Below are 23,198 nucleotides of genomic sequence, written 5' to 3'. Positions count from 1 at the left end.
AGGAGTAAGATCATGGACCGAAACTTACTTTTTCATAATGTTCTATGACTACTGACAAGGTTAACAGTATTTTTCCCCATGAACAGAGTCATGGACAAACATTGCTTCACTGAATTCTCTGCCAAAAATGTGTCTATACAAAAGAAGGCATGTATATCAAATATGTTTTATTTGTGTAAAAAGTCAATCCAAAATGAAGCATTTAGATAGCACTAACAAGGAACATTTGACGTTTTGTGGAGCAGAACATTTCAGTGCTTTGTTCTGAAGTGACTTTGAGCTTGTTTCATATTGTGTAATGTTTCAAAGTGAAAAAAAAAGTAAAATGTTAATATTTTGTTTAAAGAAAAAATTCCCTTGACCTAAAACAATTATAAAGATGTTTCATGAAAAATGCAAAATTTGCCATTTTATTCCAATTCAAAATGAGAAAGAATATAATTGCAGAATTCCCAGCAAAGAGGCTATTTTTGACTATAGTCCTGCTCTGAGAACATTTCAATGCATAGTAAATGTATGATTTAGTTTTATCATTATGTTCCATGTGTTTTACAGTATGATGTATGTGTTCCAATATATGTGCTATATGCTTCTGTAATCTATTATGTACAAGGTGTATGCTCAATTTTTCTTGGTGTACAGTGCAGGCCTTTTGGTATATTGTGTACACATCTTTAATGGTTGCTGTATGTGGCAGTAGGGAGTGTATGCCATTCACAAAACAATAAATGCACTACATTATGTGGTGTATGTGTTTTGTGCATGTTGCTTGTGATTTCAATGTGCAGCGTCTGTTTGTGGCAAACCTTTGTTCAAAAGCCACTGGTGGTAACTCATGGGAATGTTCCAGTCCAGCCTTTAACTAGGAGAGGCTTTAGATCTTGAGATATGCAACAGCACACATACTAATGTTTGAGACAAGAAAGCTCCACACAGACTTTTGAGGATTTGCCAAGGTGTGATGGAATCCAACACTGATGGGGAGAACTGGTTCCTGGCATGATTGAACTGGTGCCTCCACACTGATACACATTTTAAAAAGAGACAGTGACCTGCAACATTGTCTGAAAGCAGTTCTCCCTGTAATAACACTTGTTTGAGTTATCTGCTGCTTTGTCTAAACTGTTTCTCCTTTAGTCAATTTGAAAGGTTTCTATTATGTTACTTCAGTCTTTTTGCCCCTTCTCATCGACACTGACAATGCCTATAAAACTATGAGCTCTGCAAAATGCTACGGCTAGTAACAGGATTTGAGATCCTTCAACTAATGAAAAAATTCACCCTGAATTATTTAATTATTTTAATGTGATAAAGTTATTTTCTTCTCAGATGGAATGAAACAGCTCTAACAAAAAAAGAATAATCTGACCTTAGTTTCCACCCCACAGTCCAGCTTAAAAAAACACCTTTTGCAGTCATTTAAAGCTCATGAAGCCATGGAGTTGTTAAGAATAGGTAACACACTTGCAAACAAAGTGTTTTGATAATAAAAGACCTATATATTTCTAAAGTTGGTGGGGTTTTTTGACAACAGTACACAGAAACATTCAAACGGGAAACTATTATACATTTTGATTCCAAAAACACAGTTCTAATCCCTGCAGTGTGCCTTACAAGGTGCTCAAGATCTGAATCCCCTAATTCAGTCATCTACATCTGAACAGACAGCACCACACTTGCAGAGAGCTTGTTAGTACCAGAGGAACTGAAGTAGTACAGTGGAAATTATACCCTTGCTTCAGGTTTTGTTTCTGTTTCTGAAGGCAGGAGGGAGAAAAAAAATAAAGTGTCTGAAGAGATAATTCAATCAGTCAGATCCATCCGGTGACACATTTTAAATACGGAGAGGGTGCTGTCTTTTGCAGAGCAATGATTTGCTGGTAGTGGATGAAAGGCATATCCCATGCGGGTTTTATTAGCTCCAGTGAGACTTTAGTCCCATGGACTATAAACTCACTGAAACAGACAGATCCTGTTGCAGAAAAAGAGTATTTTTCTTGAGAATGTGTTCCTCAGTAGATTTAATGGGATATAGTAACAACAGAAATTGCTGCCTCTGCTGCTTTAACTCATTGCCAATAAACTGCATCACAAAGACCTTTTTCATGGGTCAGTGGAATGGATGAGCTTGTGGGCATCTGGTGGGAATTTGAAAGAGGTTTGGAGGATTTGAAAGAGCTTTTTGTCCATGGATTATAAACTGTGCCTTAAAATGTTTATACTAATTATACTTCATATACATAGAAAATCAGACAGGAACATTATCACATATTGAAATTAGTCCAATACTATTTAAATGGAATTTTAAGAGGTATTTCTTTCAATAAAGGGCTTATTCCCTGAGTTGCCAATCTTTGTTTTACTCTAGACTACATTTTATATTGCAGAGTACAGAAATTATTTCCACTAGTCAAGTACAGGGAATCTTGCACTGTGACTGAGAAATACAGTACATCATTATGGCCAACCATTTTGTACTGTCCATATTCTTGAATGCCAGATATTGTACACCTTGTTTTTGTAGCTATTCAGTATGCAAATCCCTGCTTTTCAATTCATTATTGCCTTCAGCACTCATTATCTAATCATCTTTCCACACTACACACTGAATGAACTGAAACATATTTCAAAGAACAGCGTAAAATTTCCCTAATGCATCTAGCTGGATACACTTATGTGACTGTCTTCAACAGATCAATAAATGCCTTACTAAAGATTTAGCAAGTGAATGGTAGGGGCTTCTGGCAAAAACACAATTAGTAGTGAATCGTAGGCCTGTAATGCAAATATACCCTTATCAACTCAGCTTTGATTGATTCACCTGATAAAAGAACAAAACATTATAAATTGAAATTATAACTCAAGAGTATCTCCTTATCAGATTTTTCTGTGTATGTTTAAAGGTCTTTCTTTTAGCATAGGAATGCACAAATTAGAGCAAACTGCACCTGAAATTTATATATCATGGTTAAAAGTTATTACTTCACGTGCAGGGAGTATTTTTGAATTGTTACCTAGAAATAGACTTGCATTTGGTAGGAAAAAAAAGTTGACTTTGTATATATTTTAAAAATTTTAAGGGGAAAAACTTGACTTGGAGAGAGGTACTTAATGCATAATCTTTCATTTTATGTTTAGGCTCCCAAGAAGCACTTGCAAAATGGAATTATTCGTGGATACCAGATAGGTTATCGGGAATACAGTGCAGGGGGAAATTTTCAGTTCAACATCATCAGTATTGATACCACTGGGGACAGTGAAGTTTATACGCTGAATAACCTGAAAAAATTCACCCAGTATGGCATGGTAGTCCAGGCGTGTAACCGGGCTGGAATAGGACCTTCTTCTCAGGAAATCATCACCACTACTCTCGAGGATGGTAGGTCCTTGGCAAACAGCTATCATGGGACTTTTTTTTTTTTCTTCTTTTTACATTGTTACATTTATTGCTTGAGTAGTGACTATTATAGTGGGGATAATAGAAGACCAGACTTTACATGTGTTAGATGGAGTAGACAGATGGATGGGAAGGGTCAGGCCAATAAGTGTATACAGTTTTCATTGCAAGAGATGCAGAATCATCCAGATATATTAATATAACTCTACTAATGTGATATATCCTACCATGAATGATATTGACTAAGACCATAGCTTTGATTAAGAAGCCTATTGTTCTGGTGTTTACATATTTGCAAATTTTGTGATCTCATCATACCTTCATAGTGATTTCATCATAGTTTTGAGATGCTAAGAAGTAAAACTCTGAAAGGTGAAGTGATACTGTTAATTTTATTGGCTTTGTTTTCAACTGAATGCTGTGAAACCTAGAGCTCTTGTACTGCACAATCCCTTATCTTGTGAGCCTAAAGAGAGATGTGTGTTTTTTTCAAGGATATCCGAACTGATGAGAGAGAAATCATTGTTATTTCAGACAAAATTCAACCTGTCTAATCCAAGGAAAAATTTAGATTTTTTTTTTCCAAACTACTTAAAAAGTACTTCTCAAACAATGAGAGGGAGTCCTCTAGTGGAAAAAGAGAATGATTTCATATCCAAAAAGAGGCACAATGTTTTAGAGGAGTATAAAAGCAAATAAGAATCCTAAAGGACAGTGTAGATTAGATTTTCATCTCCTGTAAATTGGCATCAGTGTACTGAAGTCAGTGTCAGCTAGGAATCTGACTTTTTACATGGGGTAAATGGTGTAGCACACATCTAAAATTCTCAAGAGATACAAATTTTGAGGCATACGCTTCATGGAAGACTGGTGGGTTTTATTTACTTTAAATATTTCTAGGCCTAGACAGATCACTGCAAGACCTCAGAAGGCAGTATACTCACACATGCATATATTTTCATATAATAAATAGTTGGTTTTTTTTTTTCAGATTCCGGCATGCTTACTTTTCCTGGCAATGTTTTTTTTTCGTTGTTACTCAATTTTGGGTCCCTCTCAGAGTTAAGGATGTCATGAGCTTTAAAAGCAATGCCAAATACTAAAACTGCTGTATTGCTTTGACACTAAATGGCCATAGAAAATTTGGCTGACTTTTTCCAATCTTTCTAAATGTCAGTGAAAATATTTTATGGACATTTTTTCCAATATTTTTTAAAGAAGTGCCTGCTCTCCACGCGCCGCTCCCCCACCTCGGCTCCCCGTTTTAAAGTGACATTAGAATTGTCCAGAAAGATGGCAATTTGGCTGCAAACTTTAAAAAATGCATTTAAATTGCTTACATAATATTCTGCATATTTCAGCACTAGGACACATTTCTCTTTCAAAAGAAGCAACAAAAGACCTATTAAAAGACTAGTCAGCAAGTGGGGAAGCAGTACATCAAAAGTCATTCCAGGGAAATCAGCTGCACTTGCAGAAACATGTGGATTGTAGCAAGAATAATGGGTTTGCATTGTTAACAGTGTGTAACTGCTAATTAAATAACCAGTGGTGGGATAGCAATAAAAATTGAAAGGGTAGCCAAAGGGTATACATTGAGTTGTATTCATTGAGTTAAAAATGGTGAATATCTTATTCCAGTGCCCAGTTGCCCTCCAGGGAACGTGCAAGCCACTGCCACATCACCAGAAACCATCTCTATTTCTTGGTCAACGTTGGCGAAAGAAACCCTGAATGGGATTCTGCAAGGATTCAGGGTTATCTACTGGGCCAATCTCTTGGATGGAGGTGAGAGAAATCAAGCCATTATCAAGTAACAAGCCATATGTGGCCTTTATATCATTTACTCTCTGCAGTGAAGGCATTGTACTTCCTTTTCTCTTTGGTTTAGAGAAAGCTTGATCTACCTGTGGAGGAAGTAACTTTCCATAGAGCTTTAACAGTGTAGCAGGCATTGCAAAGCTGCCTGGAGGGGCCCTTCGGGAAGGCTTCCGCTGTGGGTTTGCAACACTCCATAGACCTACCATAGTACCCAAAATCACCTGAGCACATTTCATCTCAGTTACAAAGTCCAGCTGGTTTCTTTTATAAAGAATGATGATATGAACCTAGAACATACCTGCCCAAACCTGTATCTTATTTTAGTTTGGTTAGTTGTTTGCTTATCTAGTTGCCTACTTGAGAGGTTATTGCTTATTTTTTGACAGGGTACATTTCATCTCCATGGCTGAGGGCAAAAGAAGGAAACATTTTTGGAAAAGGCTTGTTATTTTCATGCCAGCCTCTTCTGTTGTGCTTATGTTTTGTACTCCTAGCATAAGTCCTAGGGAAACAGACTCCCAAGCAGAGAATGAGTGAAATGATCAAAGGAGAAAAGAGATACCTTCTTAATCTGCAATTTATCACATGATGATAATTCTATGTATGGTCCTTTCTTGTAAATTAAATATTAGTTTTGAGATGCACATGCCTTTATTCCTATTTGCCCTGCTGAATTTTGACAAGTCTAGGGCAATGAGCTGTCTCCCTTCATCTGCTTTCATCCATCAGGATCATAGCTCACTCTAATATGCAACTGTCTTGCAAATCCTGGCCTCTGTTAGTATGGCAAGGGGAACTCGGAGTGGAAGTGTAACTCAGAGGCCCATTGTTACTGCTGGTAATTTTAAGAGTCAAAAATATTTGGAAATAAACCACCAATTCCTTTGTACATTTAAAAATAAAGATAAAAAATGTATGAGAAGCATACGTAAAAATGTAGACATGGACATAAAATTAAATTTTTTCACTGACACCTGTAGTCTTTGGATCAGACCCTATGTGAATATTATCAGTGGACATCTAAGCTCCTATGTGACATCCTACAATATGATGAAAAAAGATGATGTTCATTCAGTGCTTAAAACTGTATTTTCATCATTTCTTCAGCTTTATTTTCTGCCCTAAATATGTTTAAAGCTTTTTTGCAGTGTGGGGTTTACTTCTTAGCTTGCTGCAAAAAAGATTCATATGAAGTGCATCATCTTTCTGCAAGTAAATCTTACTTTACTGTGTTTAAATCTATTGTTAGCTGGTATTACTGCCATCAAGTGCTTTGCAGCAGCACTTGCTACATATTTTAAAATAAAGGGGACTTTTTCTTGGCTTTCATTATGAGAAATGGTCTTTCTCAAAACCAGAAAATCTTTATGAAGATAACTGACTTTCTCATTTTTGCTTTAGGAAATGTTTTGCAATAATCTCTTCTTGTAATCTATTCTTTATGAAAAACCTTATTGCTTCTAGAAATTTTCAATTCTCTTCCCTGTATTTAAAAAAAATTGGAAAAAAAAAAGTTTGAAAATTAAAACTGGGTCTGTTTTGAATGCTAAGAATTCAGGACACAAATGAATTTATTTTAATTTATTATAATTCATTGCTGTTTTATAATAATGAAGCATTATTTCTCTGGTACACTTTAATCCCAGAGATTTCCACAGTAGGTGTCAATAGCTGGGAGAAGACTGAACTTGGCAATAACTCAATCTACTTTTTGTTCTATAGAGCTAGGAGAGATAAAGAATGTCACTACTACACAGCCATCACTAGAGCTTGATGGCCTGGAAAAATACACGAACTACAGCATTCAGGTGTTGGCTTTTACACGAGCTGGAGATGGAGTGAGAAGTGAACAAATTTTCACCCGCACTAAAGAAGATGGTAAGGAGTAAAACATTTTCCATTCCCACTTCCATGAAATGTTTTTATGCCTCAGGCTTTCAAAATAGTGTAAATATTATACACAAATATGCAGAGTGAGATTTCTATCTGGACGTCTTGAGTTAGGACCGCATGGAAAGGAGTATGCACCCACAGCTTTGAAAACAATCAGTGTTTCCAAGACTCCAGTTCAGGTGAGCCAGAAGTTTGTACATAACACTAATGATCTGAGCAAGTTTGTCTTTTGGTTTTTTTTTCCAAATACTTCAGGAACTTATTTGAGAGGGTTTGAGTTAATTCTTTCAAAGTGATTGAAAAGGGGGAAAGGAGGAGAGAGTATTCTGGGATGATTTTATATAACTGATATGCTTATATGAAGATTTTTTTCAGTATATATATAAAAAATAAAAATCCTCCAAACACCTCTTCCCTCAAAAGCAAACTGAAGAACAAAAATCTCTTGCCTTTGTTCATAGACCAAAGCATGGAAAATTTAAGTCCTAATGCTAAAAGTTTAATAAACTTTTAATCACACATAGACACACACAGACAGGAGATTTCATAATCACTTTCTTGTAGCTTTAACTATGAAAATCACTTCAGGTTGCCTCAGTAGGATGTCATATACTGATCTATTTCTGAAAGACTAGAATTTCAGATTCAGGGGGAGTTTGTCCCTAACCCATTTAGTGCCTTGAAAACCTCAAGAGATGTAAAAATACATCTTTAGATCTCTAAACACTTTTGAAAATCTGGATCAAGAACTTTTTGGAAGAAATAAAAATGCACATGGTCCTAACAATAAAGTTACTTGAATAATGTTTGATTGGTAAATTCTCCTGTGAGTTATGCAATGTTTTTTCAAGGAGATTAGTCAATGGATTTTTCTTTATTAGTTATCTAGTTTGCTGGTCATTCATGAATATATGAATATATTTGTCAATTTTTTTTTGTAATGAGATTTACAGTAGTGCCAGGAGAGTAGGTTCAGTAGATTAACTGACTTGATGAATGTTTGGTGGTTTTTGGCCAATAAAAAAAAATACTTAACAAATGTTATTCATTTTTTCCAATAAAATATTAAGGGATTCATTCTAAAATTTACATACATTGTAAGGTCACCTGGCCTCAACTGTAGTTGTATCCAGGGAGTGCAGTATAAATGAAAACTGGATTTCTAAAATTTTCTCTTACATTATCAAATGAGTTATTTTGTTCTATTTCCATGTGCTTAATACTTTCCATTACTTTGATCAAAGTTGAATTAACAGCAGAAGAGTAATAGTTGAGAAATGTAAGGAAATTTAGGCATATGGCAATGTTGGTTAATGCAGGTCTGCTTCCTGGTCTTGCTAGATGTAGGTATCCCTGAGATCCTGCATCAGCTTGCAATAATGGCTCTGTTTAAAACTGTCTCAAGTTACCACACCTAGTCTGAAACTGTCAAGGACAATTTGCTCAGCTATAAACTTGTGTGTCTTAACTGAATGTTTGGTCATTCTGATCCCAACCTAAAGGCCTTTAACAACTACCTTGGAACACCTAAGTCCTGAATCATATGCTCTTGAGACACCCGCTGCTTGGATGTAGATGGTTTTATTTCAAAGAAAAATCTAAAAATAAGAGAACTGTAAGATCATCTGCTGCATTTTCAGGTTACTTTTTGTCAAGTAGATTCCAGCATGGCAACTTTTCCTTGAATGCCCTCTGAACACAAAGGCTCTCCCCCCAGAGCCTTGGGACTGGGACTTAAGCCACCAGCAGATGGGATTGTCCCACACTGCTCCAGGAACTCAGGGACAGGCTAGTGTTGGTGAGATACAGTTCATGTCAGAGGACCCCTGAGGACAGCAAGAATGTGCTTGCTCATGTATGCCTTTGATCAACATTGCAGTCTTCTGCCTTATGCATCAAGCTGGCCAGCCAGTCCAATGTCGGGGGACAATAAGGAACATTCTTCCAGAAATCCCTGAAAAGCCAACCTATAGAGACAACCCCTGGTTCCTGGGTCAGCACTTCTTGGCACATATGCCGGAGAAGGTCATAACATCTGTTTGGAAATGCCATGCACTGGTTTCTGTTGAGTTAAAAACTCGATGGGAGATGCAAGCTACCAAAATTTGCCTTGCAGATAACGTCTCTGTGTGAGGTTTCTTCAGCTTTTGGAGTCGATCAGATGGCAGAAGTGGTGCCAGCATTACCTCTGTCTCTCACTAAGGACAACAAAAACATGGTGTACTGCTCTTGAAAGGTTGCTGACACCTCACCAAGACCATTCCCCTGCTCTAAAGACAATCAGATACATCTCGGCCATCGCTGATATTTACTAACCTTTTCTCCAAATTTTGAAGTGATGAGGACTCCAAATCCTCCCTGAGTACCCTGTACCAGTTTAGGATCCACCATAATGCAATCTCTCTTGCTGTAAAGTGGGTTGAGTACTTCCCTCCACCCCCCTCACCAGGGAGAGCAATGGATAACTTGCTGCTTTATAACAGTATTTCCTATCTGAAAGCTTTGTGTGCCCATTGCTCCCTCCCCCAACACATACACTCATCCATCTCCTGTGACCTGTCTCCAGTTTGAAACAGTTCTGAAACATCAGAAGCCCCAAATATTTTTTTTTTCCTTTTTTCTGGTTTGGGTTGTTTTGGTTTTTTTCCCTTAACCCACCTCTCCCTAGTTTGCTTCTCCATAGTTCTTGGAGGCTCCTTTGCTATCTCCCTTTCTGAGATCAGAGAGGCCCTAAGATGTGGGAAGCACGTAGACTCACACCCTGTTTGACTGCCGTGCAAAGGCTCATCTCTCATCTTTAATCTTCCTGGCAGCTCAGCAATAATTCACCCCGAGGCAGTGTGACTAACCTTTTCAAATGTTTTCTGATGCCTTGCAGTGGTTCCACTCATTAAATCTCTTGTCCAGAAAACTAAACTATAAGGTGTTCCAGAAAATACAATGATTCCATGTTTTGCTACAGCTTCACAACTTTTTATTAAGAGCAATAAAAGTCTAGAGTAGAATATATAAAGGCTTGCAGTTAAACATAAGCCAAAACCAAATCCTGGGTCTAAATATCCTTAAGGCTGTGGAAATTAAATGGGAAAAGAACATTCACATTGCCAAACTATATGCATCAAACAGGTGCTTCATTCTTCAGAACAACAGACATTTCTTCTGTAATTTTCTAAGGAAAAGTCTCCTGTAGAGGATTATTCAGTAGGGCTAGTTTCAGTGCACCTGAAAAAAACCCTGCCCTAAAGTTGCTTTGAACACTCGCTTGGCATGTGAAATAATAAAAATAATTGCAACCTTAACAGAATGTAGATCTGGAAACTTTATATCTCTGCTCCCAGACCTTCTCTGGCTAAAATTATGACACAAGATATTCCACACTCCTGTAATAAAATCTGTAAATCTGAGATATTTTTAGGTGGCTGCCAAGCCCTCCACATCATTATTACTATGAGGCCATATCACACCATTAATGCCTTTTTCTTTTTCCATTTCTTTTACATGAGGGGAAACTTTTCTTTGTAAAATCAGTGATCCATCATATTTCACTGCTGCCATTGAAAGTTAGATCATGGCCTCCTGTGACTTCTCTGTTGGTGTTCACCTAGAGACATCAGGCCAAAATTTCTTTAGCAGGCTTGAAATTTCAAATGGGGCAAAATAAGAGTAACCCAGGGAGTGAATCAATCAGCCTGGATGAAATGAGTTGATTCTTCAGTTTCTTGTAATGTTTGATACTGATTTTAGACACCAGAGGTCAGACACTGCTGCTGATCAGCTTAGGAAATGGGAACAGCTCTAGCAAATAATAGGAAATGAGTTTTCCTTTCGATGTGATCATATTTATGGGTTTTGTCTAGCTTTTTTCTCCCCTATTAGCCTTCAGAAAAAGAAACTGCTCTTTGTGAAGTTCCTCCTGGCAGAAAAATAAGCCAAGCAGAAATGCCCAATTTTTAGGAATTCATTGTGGTTTTGTCCCCTACCCTTTCCACTGTACAGTTTCTAATAAGCTGCTTTTCCTCTTCGCCTGAGGACTTAATTTACTAAATCTAAAAAATTATAGTTCTTCAAATTCTCTTCCTCTCTGTGTTCAAAGTACAGTTTCAAAAGCTACTTCATTTTGTAGCGATGGGGGGTGTGTGACTAGTTCCCTCTCTGTTTCTGTGCTGCAAATGCACAATGAGAAAAATATAGTTGAGACAATGAATTTGCTCCCCGGACAAGCCCGACATGTGTCACAGCACCTCAGCCATTGGCCTCTGACCTTGGGCCGAACTGACACAGCGGAGGACACAGCCCCCAGAGCCCCTTCCCAGGGAAAGCTTCCTGCAACCAGCAGTTTGGCCTGGCGCAGCTGCTTTTTATTGAGTGTCTAGCAGAGGTTGCTCTGGGGTTTCTGTGATGCAGGAGGATGCATGTTTCTCTCTCGTATCAGTTTCTTTTGAGAAAATGCATTCCTATGTGCAGAACGCTGTTTGTAGATCACAGAAGACTTTGCTTGGTGCAGCAGTGCTGTCCTTCCAGGTCTCCTCTGCCAGTGATGTTGGTGTTTAGAGCAAAGGGAAAGCTGCAGCAAGGGAGCAGCAGGGACTAGCTGCAGGGAAGAAGGAGGAATAACACTAAACCCCTTTGCCAGCCTCATTGTAAGACTCTGCCTGAATTCTGAGAGATTTCCTCCTCTCCTTTCTCTCTCTGGACACCAAGCTTCCTGGCGATTGGCATGAGAGAGATGGATGTACAGATACCATCTGACAAAGCTTTATACTTATTCTAAAATGAATTAGCATAAATCCAATCAAGTGAGCGTTCAGTACTCTTTGGAGCAGAGCTCTCCTTCGGCTTGTTCAGCTGGTGAGGATTGCTGTGCAGTTCATCACCTGGGCGCTATGATGGAAAATTGCCCTTAATGACCCCTTAATGTGTTTTTTTCTATTGTCAGAGATTTCCAATTTTATCTTTTTGATTAACAAAAAAAGGTACAAAATAATAAATGTTCCCCTTGTGAAGCTGTCGGGATTTGATAGAAATGGTGTGATTAGTATGCCAGTTCAGAGTGAATGAGGGGTGGACAGCACACATGAATGTATTTTGGCTAGCACAGGTCTAAATTGTAGGTGGGATATCTATATGAACAAAGACACTGCTGGCAGCAGTCAGGAGTTTATTTTGTTTTGTTTTTCATAAATGTAGAAGTCAATAGGAAAGTCCTGCGTAGTGCAGAATTAAAAACCTGTTACGGAGGAGGGTTCATTTTCTGATATATTGGTGATACCACTTTTAAATGCACTGTGCTCTCTGCATTTGCCTCCCTGCTGTTCAGTACTGTGAAGAAAAATGGTGATAATCTCTCTGCTTATGAAAAGGGGAATGAGAAAGTTCCTGGAGCTCCCCCCCCCATTATCTGGCACATCTAAATACTGTTTCCTGGACTAGTCATATCAGTATAATTGCCTTCTCTGCGTTAGCATTTCACTTGCACTGTCGAGAATACAAAGTGTTCTCCTTCAATGAAAGCAGCATGCTATTTCTGTGTCTTTCAATGCCTTGCTAGCTGGAGAATGAGGCCATCTTTGATCTTAAATTTGCCAAATCTGCTCTCTGGAAGGTTGCAAAGCTGTCTAGAAGCAGTCCTTGTCTTCTCTGTGCTCAGCCCTGGTTGTCCTACACCATCTTACCATTATTTTAGCCCCAGTGACCATGGGAAAAAAAAAAAAACCAACTATGGTATTGTGCACATTTAGCTTGTCTTTGCTGGGATCTGTGGAAATCAGTGTGCTAAATAAAGATCCATGGAGAATTCAATAAGACAACCCAGGTCTCCTGATACTGCTGTCTCATGATGACTGAAGCTAGTAAGTCTATGGGATGCAGTGGCAATGAGAGAAAGTACCTGAAGTTAGCATAGCAAGACTGGGATCTTTCCTCTCCAAGATAAGGAAGGCACCACATTCCTTCACCACAACTTCTTCAGATACTCAAGGAGCCCATATTTAGTAAGAAATGTTTCAGTTAATGCTGAGCTAACTCATAATAATCTTGTTTAGGTCCAGGGGATGAGTTTGAACAATGACTTTACCCTCTGGACAGAGGACAGTAGTGGTCTGTAAGGCATCAGATGACAGTCTGCAGAATTCCTCCTAAGGAAATATAAACACTTCCCCACACACAGTCATTTCCACATGCACAACCCAGCAAACAAAGACAATGTAGAAAAGGAGGAGTAATAAATGAACATTCAGAATAATTCTGGCACCACTGCAAAAACTGTTGCCTGATTCCAACCCCTCTGCAATGAGGTGGCCTTAGATTAGAAAAGCTTCAGAAATTTGTCTATAGGGCTTACTGACTTTCTTTCTAGCCCCTCTTTCTGCTGGCCTGTATACCAAACAATAACACAGCAGTGCAATGACAGGTAATGTTTTCCACATATGTCCAGTGACTGGAAAATGCTAGATGAATTCTGAGTTAATCCCTCAACAGTTGACAGCCATGACCAATTACCATCAGAACCTGTCCCTATACATCACACCCTAATTTAACAATAAATTACTTTAACCTCATACATCTATTTGCAGTGATTTCCAGAAAACATTACTAACCGTAAAGGAATCCTCCCGTGGGTTAAGTAATTACCCTGGAGAGCTAGCTTTCACTCTTCAGCAGCGGGAGCAAATAGCATTTCTAATGAGCTGAGTATAAATAACAAGTTGAATGCTGTCAAGCATCAATATTTACTCTGCATTGGATAGAACTGCTAACTGAATTAGACCCTTTGCAGTGAGGGGCTGGATTTGCATGTAATTATAATCATGGCATTGTTACTTGATGCCTTATTAGCTTTCTCACCACACTATAAATAGAAAATGCATATTCAGAAATGTTGCACTAAGTGGTTGCCTGTCAGTTTTCTTACATCTTCCAGTAGAACCTGTACAGATATAAAATTGAAGTTCTTGTTATATGCTTTTTACAATCTGAAGCCAAGCAAATTTAGACTGGGTTCTCTTTATAGGCAAAATTTTGTACCTTTAACTATATGGCTTCATGACTTTCCTTCTGCTGGTCTGTATACCAGAGAGTAATACAACGTATCTATTTTAACAATTTAACATGAGTATTCACTGCATGCAGTATTAAAAAATATTTCAAATTATTTATTTTGATCATTTAAAAATAGTTTTAAATATTTTCCTCTTGACAAAAGGTGGTTTTTTCAGGAAACTTTAAAACAATTTATTCTGATGTTAAATGTAGGCCTTGCTATTTTGTTTAAGTACAAGCTTATGTGTAATGTGATATTGTAGCATGCAGGAATTTTTTCACATTAGTATGAGTGTTTCCAAAGTTGGAGAACATTGTACAGTGTAACGTGTGTTTGAAAAATAACATATGCTCATGAAATTAAAGCCTTTCTCAAAATGCAAACATGCAAAGAGATACAGTTAAGATTATGTACCAAGATTTTAACATTTCCTGGCTGAAGTTTTTTCCATGTGGTTTTAGAGAGGAGGTGTTTTTTTCTTCTTTCTCTGTGACAGTTTTCGATGGCTTATATAGATAGATGCTGTAATTAGAAAAATAGATATGTGTTCACATGCTGCAGTGTCAGATAGAGGTCTGAGCTCTGGCAGGCAAGGCAGGGGATAAGGATACTGTGTGGCCATACATCTGTTCACGTGTCACACCATTAGCAAGACCTGGGTCATGTCAGGCAGTGCTCATTTGCTCTCCACTTCATTAAATTCACGGCTCTACTGTGTATGTCCATTAAACTGTTCACACGTGTATTATTTACACAGCGAAAAATAATTTGGTGTGAGTTATGTGTTCAGAATTGACAATTTATAATAATATGTTGTTTGGTGGTTTCACTGACCACAGCCAACATATTTTCATGCATGTAGGCTGGGGGTGGTACTTCACAAAAGTTTAACCATCAGTGGCAGCTTCTGCTTTGGAGCCCTCTGAAGCAGAGCCTCTCCCCTCTTAGGGATGGGGCCACAGCCCTCCAAACCCTCTCTCCTGGCATGGGCAATGCAGAGGCTGCTTCCTAACACAGGGTGTCCATCTCGGTCCACAGGGGCACGGTTACCAAAGTGGCACACTCCCCTTTTCCTTTTTATTCCTCTGTTACACTAGGATGACCAAATGTCTGTCTTGGGCCACTCTAACACATCGGTTTTCCAGTTCCAGGTCCTCCTGCTGGTGTTAAAGCAGCTGCAGCTTCGGCCTCCACCGTCTTCGTCTCCTGGCTCCCTCCCCTCAAGCTGAATGGCATCATTCGGAAATACACTGTCTTCTGCTCACACCCCTACCCCACAGTAAGTCCCACAGGGCGACCGCAGACTGGCAGCACTGACTTGTGGGGCGGAAACAGTGTGTTTGCAGATACTCAGTGCTTGATGTTCTCCTTGCCACTTCTTTTCCTGACATTTGTTCACCTTAAGCAAGGTTGAAGAGAGATCCTGGAGCTATAGGGGTAATTGAGAGTTGGTTTTGTTTTTTCCCACCTATCAAACTTTTGTACCATTTAAATCTATTGCAGATCACTGACTTAGAAATAATTTCAAAACTCACAATTGAAACTGAGTATTTTTAAAGTTGGGTTTTTTTTCTTTAAAGGTACTCAGTTACCTTTAACAGAACCAACTGCAAGAGCCCTGTTGTAGCTGGAGGCATATATTTATATCCCCATACTTAGATGAGTGTTCATCTTAAGTTCCTGACTTTTTGGCTTGACTATTCATGTGTGAAGGAACATAATGACTTATGAAGAACATAATGACATATGAACAAACATATTTTCTTGTGAATAAGCTTATTTATGCCTGGAGTGTTTGCGCACTCTATATCTACATGCTGAGAAAGTGACAAGAGAAAAATTGAATTGAATATCAGTTATCTTTCTCCCTCTCTTAAGTCACAAAGGAATCCAGCTATCTTTAAACACAAGGACCAATTGCTCTTTGTAAATAGCCACGCATATTTATTTTAATGTACATTGAAAAAAAATTACTTATTTAGTTTTTATTCAAGTTTTTGATTTATTTTTTAAGCAGGACTTCCCATCAAAAGTAGTACTGCAAGTTGCAAAGTGCAATCTTAGTTTAATAGACAAGGAAAATATTGTTCCAAAAGTAGGAGGAGTTTGACAGGGAAATTTCCAAAAGTGCCTCAGGCTTGTTTTCAGAGCTGGCTGAGAGAGAGGAAGGCCTGAGGGTATGTCTGAATGGGACCCTGCGGGCAGACACAGTCTCACCCAACCCAGTCTTACAGCAAGGGAACTAATTCTGCAGGTATTCAAGGGCAGATGGGGCAAAGCACATGTGTCCATTGATGGCTATGCTTAAACTGATACGTCCTACTATAAGCAGAATTTCTTAGTCACATCCAAAGCTAAGTGTTGTTTCATTTATCTTTTGGGACTCCTAACTCCATTAATTTAATAATTGTAGCCATGCAAACCAAACTATCTTGAGCATACCATTTAAATGTAAACTAGCCAGAGGTTTTTCCATCATGATTCGTACATTTCTATGGCATGCAGTGCGTTAAAGAGGTCGGATTTTTACAGAGCTGGTCCTTGCAGTTAGGGCTCTGGTCCGAGGGTGGACCAAGCACTTCTCTGGGGGGTTGGAGAGGACGCCAGGTGGTGCTGCTGGCTCTTGCTAGTTACTTACCATGCACAAAGCTGCAGTGTTTCTTCCTGAGGCTTTGCTAGAGACAATTTTTTTGTGTGTTTACATCACCAGGAAAATAGACATACTCAGCTAAAAATCTTTTTATCTAATATGCAGTTCTCTCATATACAAAATTTATTTTTTTTAAGACTGCTTATTGTATGTTTACCTTTTGGAGATCCTCAGTGATGAGCAATGACAAAAATAAGTTGCTGGTCTTGGCCTGTACTGAATTTTACTGCTATATTTTTGTTGTGTTCATTATGACATGATGTGAGAGCATCACTATATACGTTAGCCCAAGGTAGAGACACTTGGAGGTGTTTGTGTTTTCTGTTAATTGGTAATGTGTACATGTATAGTTATCCTGTTGTTACCTGCGTGCATGAAGGGGTGTATGTGTGTGTGTGTACATATAAATATATATATGTACATATACATATGTGTATATATGTGGACAGTATGTATCAATGGGGACAGTTCCTGTACTACTTCTCACTAGTGTTCTGCAAATCAGCATGAGTCATGGCTTACAGAGCAGATCTTCTGTACCAGTCCTGTGTGGCAAGTGAGGCAGGGATCACATTCAGTGGCTAGTTTCAGAAACCAAGTTGGACATCTTTAAACAAGTGCAAGACCTCAGGACACATCTGATATAGGATTCACTCCCCCAAGTTTCTTTATAACAAAATGCTTTGTTATCTTTTATTCTTAAAAGGATTGTGAAATAACAAGTTATTTTATTCAGAGCTAACTTTGCAGTGAAACAAGCCTGCTGCAGAAGTGCTTGAGTGCTAACTCTCCTGTGCATCAGATAAGGTCTGTATATTCCAAGGAAGTTCTTGTATAATTCACTGTTGGCAGAGACAAGTAGTTGACAGAGAAACAGGTCTTAAATTAGGGTGAAGAGGGAAATAAATAGAAGACCTGTGTCTTCATCATCTCTTCTGCCACCGTAAGTAGCAAGTGCTGTAGTTGGAAGTATAGAGCCATAAAAACTTCCTGAACAGACTTCCTTCAGTCAAAGCCCTGATTGCAAAATAGCTTTCCTAAAAGTCTGCTATTCAAGCAGAAAGTCAAACTCAGTTTTTAAGCATCAGTGAGGAGAAAGAGAGAAGGACAGTGGTAAAGGTAAACTTATGGGAAGGCTATGTTCTCTGCAGATTGTATTTTACAAGCAGCATGTTTGCTGAGAACAAGTCAGTACAGTACACTTTAGACACTTAAGCTAACAAGACAGTCCTTTACACAAGAACACTACTTTAGTGTTTAAGTCACCAACAGGAAAACTAATTAATTCTGTTGGTTGTATAGTGCACGTTTTTGTTACAAAGCACAACCCTCATATGACCCTCAGATATTATAAGATGAGGATTTGTTGCCTCTTGCACAGTTTAGCTTGCTTTGCAAGTGCAGAAGCTGTTAAAACTTCTGCTGCCCCTGTACAGAAGGATGAAGACATTTCCTTTTTAAATATTTTGAGTCCTAAGGATAACATTTGCCTGGGATGTTTCAAGCCACAAATGTCATTATTATGTGAAAAACAAAAATTATTCTCCACTGCAATCTATTCTCTGGCCAAGATAAAGGGCAAGCAAGGATCCAATGTCATACTGTTTAATTTTTGTACCTGTATTATAGTATAGGCATTATTAGGCAAAAATTTCTCTATTTCATTCTGCAAATATAGAAAAAAATACAGAAATATGACTTAATGGGTCCTACATTTTTCAAATATAAGAAAGAAAACATACCTAAATGTAAGTTAAATGTGCTAACTCACAGCCCACATTCCCACAGTTCTTGATCCCACTTGACTCCTTGTATCAGCTGACTTCTCCAGGCCATCTGTAATGGTCCCATGTTGGCCAGCTTATTTCTAATGTGCTTATCCCCAGCGTAGTGGTAGGACACTCATCACACTCGTTCTGCCCAGACCTCAGGGAAGCAACAGGTAGTGCTGCCAGCTGCAGCACAGGCTGCCATCCCATCCTGGCAGCATACGTTTTCCCAGTGGTGCCATAGACATTGCACGTGGTTTGAATCCTAACAAAGAAGTTAGGGTGGTTTGAGTCCTAGCTGAAATGGGGGGGGGGGGGGGGAAGATGCTTTAGGTGGCTGCTCCAGCACCTGCTGCCTTGTGTTGTAGATGTGTATTGCCAGGGCTTTTAAAAGGGCAAGAGAAAATGAAATTTAGGTGATTTCTGAAAAAAAACTCCACCAACCTCTTGTTGCATTCAGGTCAGTACACTACCTAAGGAGGAATCAATGAGATTAGATTAAATAAAATTTAGATGGCAGAAAGCAACCAGACAAGGTCATTGTGACACAAAGCATGCAATGGCTAGCCAGCCTGGGAAACTGTTATCTCAGAACAACACAGAAAGAAGGCAGGAGAACAAAGGTTAAGAAGCAGGATTTGCTGGCGCAGGAAGGGCTGAGAAAGCATTAGAACTGACAGGGAAAGCAGAGAGAGGTTAAGAGCTTGAAGACATATAGACCAACTAAATCATTTGGGTGTCAACAAACAGTATGGCATCACTCAGTTAAAAATACACATATTAAAATCTCATTTTCTTTGTTGATTAGAAAAGTGCAGTTATTGCTGCTGTTGTGGCTGTTGAGGTTTTGTTGGGGGTGGTCTGCTGGTCAGTCATTCACTAATAGGAGCAAACACATTAAACAGGCTTATCCTGCTGTTTCCAACAAAGCAGGTCATTAAATTTCACATCAGTCTCCTGCTTTCTCCATGGGATGCCTGGAGATTAAAGGAAAGGAGTCATGTAGCTAGAACTGCACTATAAAAGGATAATAAGTGGAAACCGCTCTCTTTCTTGGTGATTTTCCTTTTCAGGACATTGTCGGTTGGTTCTTGTCTTCATTCCACTCATATTAAGATGTGAAATAAGATGACCTCACTGTTGCTCTCTGATTTCCTGATAGCGAAAGCTAAAAGCAGAACTTTTTTCAGCAACTGTGCATAGAAAGTGTTCAGATGTGAAAGCCATACCATACTGCCTATGGCCTAAAAGGTCATAGGAGTTTTATTGGAGCTTTTACCCCATATAACTTAGAAAACATCTTGGCAATCTAATGTGTTTCTTTTTCTCTGAGAGTTGTACATTAGCTCTGCCACTGTTTGGTTTTAGTTGTTGTATACGTATTTTGGCCAACTGGATTTCCATTTATAAACTTCCACAGAATAATAGAACTTAGGTTGGAAGGTTCCTCTGGAGGCCGCCTAGTCCAATCCCCTTCTCAAAGCAAGTTTAATTACAACAGGTTGCTCGGGGACATGTCTACTGAAGTCTTGAGCACTTCCATGCATGGAGATCCCACAGTCCCTCTGGGCCCCATTTCCAATATTCGACCATGGTTTCATGGTGGTTTTTTTTTTTCCCCCAATTGATCAGAATTTCCCATGTCGAAACTTTTCCCACCCTGCAGCTTCAAAAACATCTTGGCTCCGTCTTCTCTGTATTGTTTGATAAAGTATATGTAGATGACAATAAAGTCTCTCCTGAGCCGTCTCTTCTCAAGGCTGACAGACATAGCTGGCTCAGCCCAGCAATGCAGACAATTTTCCATTCACTTTATTGTTCATTTATTCGGCCCATATTTCACCAATCTGATGGCAACGAGACTGTGGAAGCCTCGGTCAAAGTCTTTGCTAAAGCTGAGGTAAAAAAACATCTACCACCCACCCCTTGTCCACAGTGCCAGTCACCTTGTCATAGAAAGCCATCAGGTTGGTCAAGCATGATTTACCTTTGTTAAATCCATGTCAGCTGTTCCTTCCTCTCCTTCATGTGTTTAAAAATGGCATCTGGTAAGATTTGCTCAATAACCTTCTCATATAATTGAGACTGCATTGGCCAGCGTGTAGTTACCAAGATCCTCCTTCTTGCCCTTCTTGAAGATGAGTGTGGCATTTTCTTTTTTCCAGTGATCAGAAGCCTTCCCTGATTGCCATTGCCTTTCAAATACAACCAAGAGTAGCTTCACAATGACATCAGCCACCTCCTTCAGCACCCTCAGATGCATCCTATCTGGTACCATGAGTTTCTGTATGCCTAAGTAAATGATTCTTAAGTGCACCCTAATTCAGTCTCCCTCTACTGTTAGTACAGCTTCACTCCAAATACTCTTCAAGAAGGTTCAGAGACCTGGAGACCTGAGGGCAAACCTTACCAGTAAAAACTGGAATAAAAACTCATTGAGTACCTTAGCTCTTTACAAATTCCTTTTCACTAAGTACCCTGCGTCATTGAGCAGTGGGCCCAAGCTCCCCTTAGCCTTCCTTTTGCTGCTCTTGTACTTAAAGAAAGCCTTCTAGCTTTTGCCCTCCACAAAAAAAAATTGGTTTTGAGTTTAATCAAGATCTGCATTTTCATCTGGCCTTCTGCCATGCTTGTTCAACTTTCCATACATTGCAAAAGACCATTCTTGTGCTCTGAGGAGGTTATCCTTGAAGATTAGCCAGCTGTCCTGAGCCCCTTTGCCCTTCAGGACAGTTTCCCATTGAATCACTCCTCTTAGGACCTTGAAGTGCAGTTTTATGGTCACAACAGCCAAAGCTGTTATAGACCTTCACATCTTTAACCAGTTTTTCCTTGTTTGTGGGCAACAGGTTCAACAGAGCATTTCCACTAGTCAGTTCATTGATCACCTCCATCAAGAAATGGTCTTCAGGACTCTCCAGACATCTCCTAGCTTGCTCACTTCCAGTCTTATTGCCCTTCCAGCAGTTGTTAATGTGGTAAAAGTCACCCACAAGTACCAAGGTGTGCACTTGTGAGGCTTTCTTCAGCTGCTTAAAGATGGCTTCATCTACCTCCTCCTCTTGATCAGGAGGTCTGTAGCAGACACCTACTACAACACTATGAGTCCTTGTCTGTCCTCTGATACTTACCCACAAGCTCTCTACTGGTTTGTCACCTGCCCTGGGGCATCACTCCATGCATTCAAGAAACTCCTTTACACAAAGTGGAAGCCCTCCTTCATACTTTCCTACACATTTTTCTTGAAGAGACTTCATCCCTCCATTGCAGAACACCAGTCATGAGTGCTATCATACCATGTCACCATAATCCCAACGAGGCTGAAGCTCTGCAACTACACATAGACTTGCAATCTGTTCTCTAAGCTACATGCATTAGTGAACAGCCATTTGAGATGGATCCTAAATTGCGCTGGTCTTACAGGGGAGAAGTGAGATCCTCTTCTATAATGTTGTTTCCTAGACACATCTGCTTTGCCCCTTTGTGCCCTTGCTTCTCTATTATGGTAGCTCTCTGCAGCCACACCTAGTTTAAAGCCCTCATCACTAGGTTAGCAAGCCTCTTTGCAAAGATACTCTTGTTGCACTTTGCCAGATATATCCCATCCCTGCTCAGTAGCTCTCATTCCTCGAGATCCTGCAGTCATAGAAGACAAAGCCCTGACTGCTAGACCAAGTCTGCAACATCAGTTGTCTCACTTCTGCTTGAGCCTCCTCCCTCATCAGAAGGTTTGAGGAGACACCACCTGGGCCCCCCTGGTCTTCACTCTCATCTCCTGAACTCTGTTGGACTCTTGATGTAGTTCACATTGCCTCTGCCAGTGTTGGTGCCCAGATGGAAAAGCAGAAAGGGAAAACAGTCCAGGGGCTGGATAAGCCTTGGAAATATCTCCATACACCACAGATCTTGAAGTCTGCCAAGCAAAAAGTTCTCAAGATACTAGGTCAGGTTGGCAGATCAGTGTCTCCATTACCTTCAGGAGGGAGTCTCCAGTAACTATCACATGCCTTTCTCCTTTTCTGCAGACACTAGGTTAAGGCTCAGATGGATCTGATGAATCCTCTAATGGGTCTTGTTCATCCTCACCAGTGCCCAGGGCATTATACATATTCTGAATTTGCAGATCTGCAAGTGGAGCAGGAGTCTTTTTCCTGTTGTCAAAAGTCACAACTTCCAGCCTTCTAATATCCTGGCCGCCACCTTCCACTACCTGTTTGAGCATGTTCTCCTGCTGTCTTTCCTTCTTTGTGTTGTGTGACTCAGGTTCTCATCACCACATGCAGTCTTGAGAAGAGGTGTTGGGCCCTGCTGCATATCTGCTGTGAATAACTGACGTGACAATGGCTCTGCCAGTCAGCAGCACTCTGGCTTCTCCCACTCCTGAACAGGTCCCTTCTTGCAAGACTATAAGCCCATTCAAGCTTTCTCCATCCAAGCACTCATCAGTTAGCATGTGAGCACTGTTACTGCCACATGCTCCTGCAGCTCACACCACCCCAGCAAAGGGAAGCATGGCACAGGTGTCTGCAGCTGTGGTGCAATGCTTGCACTGACACAGTGTTCCTGTCTAAGCAGAGTGGACTGACTTCTCCATAGTTGACAACGTTCTTTATTTTGCAAAAGAGTGTA

At 39.6% G+C, this 23,198-nt stretch overlaps 1 protein-coding gene across 2 annotated transcripts in view; it reads left to right on the top strand.

Moving 5' to 3' along the window:
- The window catches only part of DSCAM (DS cell adhesion molecule), a 476,473-nt gene that overhangs the window by 377,956 nt on the left and 75,319 nt on the right, over positions 1 to 23,198 (top strand). For both annotated transcript variants that reach the window (XR_012627493.1, XM_074858375.1), the window contains exons 17-20: positions 3,139 to 3,379; positions 5,039 to 5,185; positions 6,941 to 7,096; positions 15,296 to 15,429. Coding sequence is in view for 1 of the 2 variants with exons in the window: in XM_074858375.1 (XP_074714476.1) it covers positions 3,139 to 3,379; positions 5,039 to 5,185; positions 6,941 to 7,096; positions 15,296 to 15,429 (678 nt within the window). In the remaining variant the exon portion in view is untranslated. The remainder of the gene's footprint in view (positions 1 to 3,138; positions 3,380 to 5,038; positions 5,186 to 6,940; positions 7,097 to 15,295; positions 15,430 to 23,198) is intronic.

The sequence above is a fragment of the Strix uralensis genome, chromosome 2, assembly GCF_047716275.1.
Source record: "Strix uralensis isolate ZFMK-TIS-50842 chromosome 2, bStrUra1, whole genome shotgun sequence".
Classification (NCBI taxonomy): Eukaryota; Metazoa; Chordata; class Aves; order Strigiformes; family Strigidae; genus Strix; species Strix uralensis.
This window is presented reverse-complemented; position numbering and strand designations above follow the sequence as displayed.